Consider the following 6,464-nt stretch of genomic DNA (forward strand, 5'->3'; position numbering starts at 1 on the left):
CGCTTTTTTGGGCTAAGAAGTCGCCTTCTCGGGTCGACGCCGTTCAGACTGCTCTGCGTCTCTCGCTGATCTTTAATCAATCCGTCTCAGCTAATTCTCATCGTCCAGCGAAAGGTATCCCCATATTGAAGCCTGTAAAGGATCCTTCCCCTTCTCCCATCAACCTGCTCTCAGGAATGTCCAAGTTGTTGGGAAAGGGATTCACCATCGGTTACTTGAGTCTGGCCAACTGACCCGAGTTACCAACAGCCTCTGGCGGAACAAGTTTGTCTCTGAAACCTCTGCCATGGCCTTACTCGATTTCGATAAGGCGTTCGACAATGTTTGACATGATGGCTTGGTGTACAAAGCTACCTGGTGAAAATCATCAACAACTATCTCTCGGTACCTCTGAATCAACAAAGTAGTTAAAATTAGAGAATAATTCTACATTTTTACGCCATTTGAGCAATCTCATCTTAAGATTCTCACCCTCACGTCGCACCTCTCGTAAAATAAGTCCAATTGTACGAAAAAAAAAACTAATGAGACACATTCAGCATGTTCTACATATATTTAATAAGAAAATTACACTTACTTAAAGTTATCTAACAGAATAGATATAAATCATACACAAATAAACGATCTCTAAGGACACTGTGCTGCAATTACATATTATCAAAATTATAACGATCCTTCAATCTTTTCCTAATGAACAATCCCATTACCAATCTCTTCCAATTACCATAAACCCGCTTCTTGCGTTTTTCATCCTCCTTCCGTTCCAGTTCGACCTGCTCCTGGTACCACTCGTCAATGACTTCGTCGCGGTATTCCTCACAAACAACAAAGCCATCGTAAATTGCTTGGCATGCGTTATTTTTGTATTCGAAACCGACAATAGCCTGAGCGCAATCGACACGCAAACGCTTGCAGATTCGATTCAAACCCGGTAACTGCAGATGAACCGTTCCCTTCGGAAGCATACAAGGCTTGAAAAGGTCCACATTTCCGTAGGCGCTTCGCGGAACCAACCCGTTCTGGGCCGTCGGTGGATCGTAGTCCTCGACCTGCCAGCTCCCGAACAACTCCATTTTCTGACCAGTTACCGATGTCCCCGTGAAGCGATCATACCTGGCTTTAGCTTTTACCACTTTGTAGGGCTGTTCGAACATCTTGACTGTCTTGGCTTGTCGCAGCCAGCCCTCCCGCGAGAACAGTACATGCACGCAATCCCGCGGGTAGATCGGTTCGTCCTTGATGTAGCCCAATACGACGGAATCCGGTGGATAGATTGCCTCATTCCGCAGCAGGTGCCTCTCAATAACGAATCGCGGATGGTTCTTGTACTCCCCTATCTGCTCCGGGAAGGGCCGCTTGTTGAGCAATTTATCAAACTTTAAATCTTCGGTCCGATCACGACGTGTTTGCCGACGCACTCTGTAAGGCTGGAGCGTTTTCTCGACCCAAATGTCTTCAACGCGTAGTTTGGACTTTTTGCTGCCCAAACGGGATATGTATCGCGGTGAGACATCTTTGATCGTACCGTCGTTGTTCCACGCTAACACGTAGCAGATAGGGGCAGTGGCTTGATTCTGCAAGAAAAAAATCTGTATTTTTTCGGTTCGTCAAATTCAATTTTCATACGAATTTTAGAATTACTAACAACAATATCCTCTAAGCAATAAACCTTTCCATGAATGATGTCGATCGTAACCCATTTATCCTCGTGTTCGCAATATACTTCGATCCAAAGATCTAAACCAGGACGATTTCGTTTAGCAGCCTGCTTGGAACCGGGCCTCCCTCGCGTGCCATTATGCATTGAACTAGTACCCTCTCCCAACAATTCCGCTTCTGCTTTAGCACGTGCCCTAGCCAGCTCGTTCCGAACTCTGGATGCTTGATATGCTGCTAAAATCCTCTCCCTACGTCGCCGCACTTTTTCGTCCAGGTCTTCGGAAAATTTCTCTTCTTCGGTTCCATTTGACGACTTCTTCACCGTTGACAAATTGCTCTCAACATTCATGAACGAATTATCCATAAGTTTCAGCTTTTTACGAGGTGGCCTTAACAAATCATCGTGACCTCCATCCAACTGTGGAAAGGTTGCACTGAATCCTTCACGACGTTGCTTCCTGGCTGCTTCCCTTTGCATTTGCTGCGAGTTCTTAGAGACCAGCTCAAAGAGCTTCTCACGGGCCTTGTATACTACACTATGACGGGGAGCTCGCTTAAAATCCAACATCAACCGCCGATCAGCTTGAAGCTCTTCTGACGTCTTAGGCGTCATTCGATAGAGTTCGTTGGCTGGGACCTGTTTCGGTGGAACCACAAGCGACATCACCAACCGGCAGTGAATATTCAAGGAGCGCAGCATCAGCAGAAACAACAAGATGTAATCGCGTTTGCAGTACGCCGATTGCTGCATGATTTGATATTTGAGAGTCGCTTTGAGTGGTGGCATTTTACTTGACCGAAAATACATATCCTGGTTTTTCAGCTTAACTACCTTTCGGAAATAATGCGTTACCTGTTGGAAATAGTTCAAGTTGGTGAGACCTTTCGGTCGGCAGCCAGACGAAGGCAGTAGTCGTTTTATGATTAATTGTACGAGTGACGGATTAGAAACCGTTCGATTGAGAAACGTTCCATACCCTATCCAGCAAAGAACTGACACTTTATGCAGATATATTTGGTTTTGACGTTTTTCACGGTTCATCAATCGTTTGAGGGCAGTGAACAAGTCAACCCTCTTCTTTCCTTTTTTATCTTTTTCGGCTGATTCAAATTTGAGCGTTACTTGAACCATTTTTTCCCCTTCGCATTCTTTTTTCTCGTCCACTGCAACAAAACTATTTTTCTTGTTGGGGTCACCTTTTCTAACTTCAATTTTCTCTCCTGCCAATAATATATTTGAAACGTCTTCTTCGTTCGACTGTTTCTGAGATATTTGTTCCTGTCGAAGCTGTTGCAGTTTTTGTCGATCTTTTTCCAGCCGCTGCGAAAACTCTGCAAGCTTCACCATATTCACACAATTGAGACTGGACTGATTAATTTGTTGAATTAGCTTTTTGTTAAAATCCCCATTGCTCTCTTCTTCCAATTTTATCGTGCTCAACGATTTTTCATCGTCGTCTACCTCTTCTTCCGAATCATCCATCTCCAAACCGGCGTTACAATCGAACTGAATAGCAGGGCTCTCTAGCTGCTTCTTTTCAAAGTCACCCTTTGGTAGAAAAAAGTCCGAATTCAAATCCAGCTTCTCCGGATCGACCAGATAATCGTCGCCGCTGCTATCGTCATCGTCAGGTTCCTTCTTAATTTCCAGCTTTCGCCTCTCGGAAATTACATCCATCTTCGAGCTGCACGCCAAGTCTGGTCTATACTTCCGATAGAGCTCTTCGACCGTAAAGGTCGTCAACTTAATCGGTTCATCATTGGCCTCTTTTGTGGTTTTTCTCCCACCTTTCATCTTGGATGCCGAACGTTTCCGTTTTTTACTCTTTGGACATTTATCCGATTCTGACGATTCCGTACCCGAATCCTCGACAGGGTCTGGTGGCAGGTCTACAGCTGCACTGCATTCCGGTTCCTCCGGAAGCATTTTTCCCAACTTTGATGCGATTCTTCTTGAAACTCTCGTTGGTTTTGCTGGGGGTCGTTTGGATTTTGGTTTCCTTTTCCTAAAATAATAACGACGTTCGACATTAAAATTTAATATTTAATATCACACACCATTGAGGCCAAAAAAACATCAACCCAACTCACCTTCCCAATTTGACATCATGCTTCGCCGGATCCCATTCGTCTTCGCTGGCGGAAAATTCTGGAATGGATTCATTCTCTGAGGCGGAAAAGTTGTCCTCGCTTTTGGATGCCATGCTTCAAGAAAATTACGTTAAATATTTAAACACAGATTCATTCTATACAAGTCAATGCACAACAAACTCTGCATGTATCTTTATCACATGAAATATCATGAAAATAGAGCGAAAAACAAAAACTAATTTTGTTTTTGACTCCACTCCACTGGCGTTTTTTTCACATCGTGAGATGCGTGAGATGAGTGACGTTTGGAGCACCATAAAAAAAATCTACCGACTAAATCGGTTCACGTCAGTAGGATCGACCAATTTTGGATCGACCAATTTGGATTGGATTTGGATTTGTTGTGATCCCGAATAGAAATGAACCATTCATCGAATCGGTTATATTATTGTCAGTTTTGCTGGTAACAAAACGCGCTGATCACTTTTTAATCACCTTAAAAATCGTCGCCAATATCTTTAAATTGAATCTGTGTTAGTTCAAAGCCAAACCTTGAAAATATGTATGAAAAAAAGTACTCAATTTCGGGAAATAATGTGATTATTAAAATCAAACAATTTTGTTCACAGTTGATTTGACAGATCTTATGGGCATTTTTGCTGGCGACGATTTGCTTTGCGACGATTTCTAATCGTCGCGGCCGATAAGGTGGGAAATTGATAATAATCAGTTCCTACACTGAGCTGAATTTCCATCTAAATTTTATGTGCAACGCACATATATTTTTGCAATCAAGCTTTGCAAATAATTTTCATTAATCGTGCACATAAAACTGGAAATTTTGTTACCCATCAATTTTATGTGCAACGCAAATATAAAATAAATGCCCATCGAATGTTATTCATTGGTAAGTCCAATGTAGTTTATATGCGACTGTAAATGTTATTTATGACTTGCTTTTGAGAGTAAATATTGGATTTTTGTTTCGTTTCATTTGATAATTATTATCATGCAACAAATATTGAGAAAAACATAAAGTATGAGAAATTTATTTACATTTGATTTGCAATCAACATTTTATTATTGGTTGTTATTTTCTATGCTAACACTTGTTTCCGATGTGGTGCGGTCTCCGGAGATTTTTGGCAGCAACCATTCGGAACATAACTGACTCCATCAGGTGTTCTGGCCATTATTTTCAACGACATAACACACAACCGTCGCATTGATGATGCTTTTACCTGCAAGCGGCAATTGATTCTATCAAGAGGCGCGTATTTTTCCAGGCCAAAAAAGTCGCGAAACAGATGACAGGGAAAGGGATCATTTGGGCGGCACACCCTTTTCCCGTCCGCAGCGTTGGTAATTCGGCAGTAAATCGAGTAATTCGGTTGCATTGCGCTCGAGTGATTAGCGTTGCGAGCGGGTGTTTGCGGTGCTGCGGAATGATCCATTACTTTATCTTATCGGGTGTTGCCTTTTTTTCGGGGCTTTTCGGCTTGGAGAAGGCTTTTGTCATCCGGCACAAAGATTCCACAATGTTGCTGATGTTCACACTTCACAAACGTCCTGAAATTGATCCGCATATGAAGCGAGTGAGTATTGTTCTAGAATTAGCTGTTCCGATGACGCTTGCTCAAATTCATCATCAGCAGGCCCTGCGTTTTTTTCGCGTTTTAACCACTTGTCCTTGCATGCTTTATCAGAGCGCGACTGAAAACAATATTTAAATATCATGGAAATATACTCTGGTAAATAATAAATTGAATTTTCTTACATAATTTTGTCTTCCGATGAATCGTTGCAGGAATCGCCATCAACCATTTTGTTTTGAACAAATTTTAGGTCTATTGTATACCTTTGAATTTTATGTGCGAGGATTGATAGTTATCAACTATCGGTCGAGGCATATAAAATTTATTGTGCGATCTAATAAATTATAAACAAATTCACTTTACATGATACAGGCATACCTCGATAGTACGTACACCTCCGTAATTTTAGTGTACGTACTATCGAAGCGTACGTACTATCGAAGCAAAAAAATACCGAACAAAAAAAAAATTTGTTTTGCCTTTCTATTTATTTGGGAGCGGTGTAATGTTTATAAAACCGCTTGGAAGCCAAAATTTCGATAGAAGGCTCTGTATTCTAAGCAAATTTATATTTGTGTACTATAACAACGGACCAGCATAACTCAGATTTTTCTTGAAATGATGTCTACATGTAGCATTGCGCAAAATTATCGTCCTTGTAAATGTGAGGCTATTGTTTTCATGAAATATTGCATGTTAATGCTTCGGAACATCCATGAATTACGTGATATTCGTGACGTTACAAAGATATGTTACACATCATGCATAATTATATGCATGTTACTACAAAAAGTACCGATTGGGGGTGGATCACAACATTTTTACGTGACGTATTTCATGGATTCCACCTATAGATTTTATGTAAATGAAAAGCTTTAAGGTTGTCCTGAACTGTCACTGTCGTTGCGATTCTATTGGCTCCATTGACGCTTCCATACCAAAGCGATTTTAATTTTCTCGTCTTTAGAATCATTTATGCCTTTCTCGTTCAACAATATGTAACGAAAAGGCTATAAACTGCAAAAACGATTTTTTGATAGGAGGCCTGGAGGGCCGACTTTTATATACTTGATCGGTATCAGCTTGATGAATTGAGGTACCACTGGTGTCTGTCGATAA

The 6,464-nt window shown here is 41.4% G+C and overlaps 1 protein-coding gene across 1 annotated transcript; it reads right to left on the reverse strand.

Annotated features, from left to right (window-relative positions):
• Window positions 1-534: 534 nt before the first annotated feature.
• LOC134226897 (DNA repair protein complementing XP-C cells homolog) lies at window positions 535-4,037 on the reverse strand. Its single transcript, XM_062707997.1, has 3 exons — window positions 3,751-4,037; window positions 1,646-3,665; window positions 535-1,574 (listed from the first exon to the last, which is right to left on the reverse strand). The coding sequence occupies exons 1-3, from the start codon at window positions 3,861-3,863 to the stop codon at window positions 648-650; spliced, it is 3,060 nt and encodes a 1,019-aa protein (XP_062563981.1). The 5' UTR covers window positions 3,864-4,037; the 3' UTR covers window positions 535-647.
• Window positions 4,038-6,464: the final 2,427 nt, after the last annotated feature.

The sequence above is a fragment of the Armigeres subalbatus genome, chromosome 3 (assembly GCF_024139115.2).
Source record: "Armigeres subalbatus isolate Guangzhou_Male chromosome 3, GZ_Asu_2, whole genome shotgun sequence".
NCBI classification, from domain to species: domain Eukaryota; kingdom Metazoa; phylum Arthropoda; class Insecta; order Diptera; family Culicidae; genus Armigeres; species Armigeres subalbatus.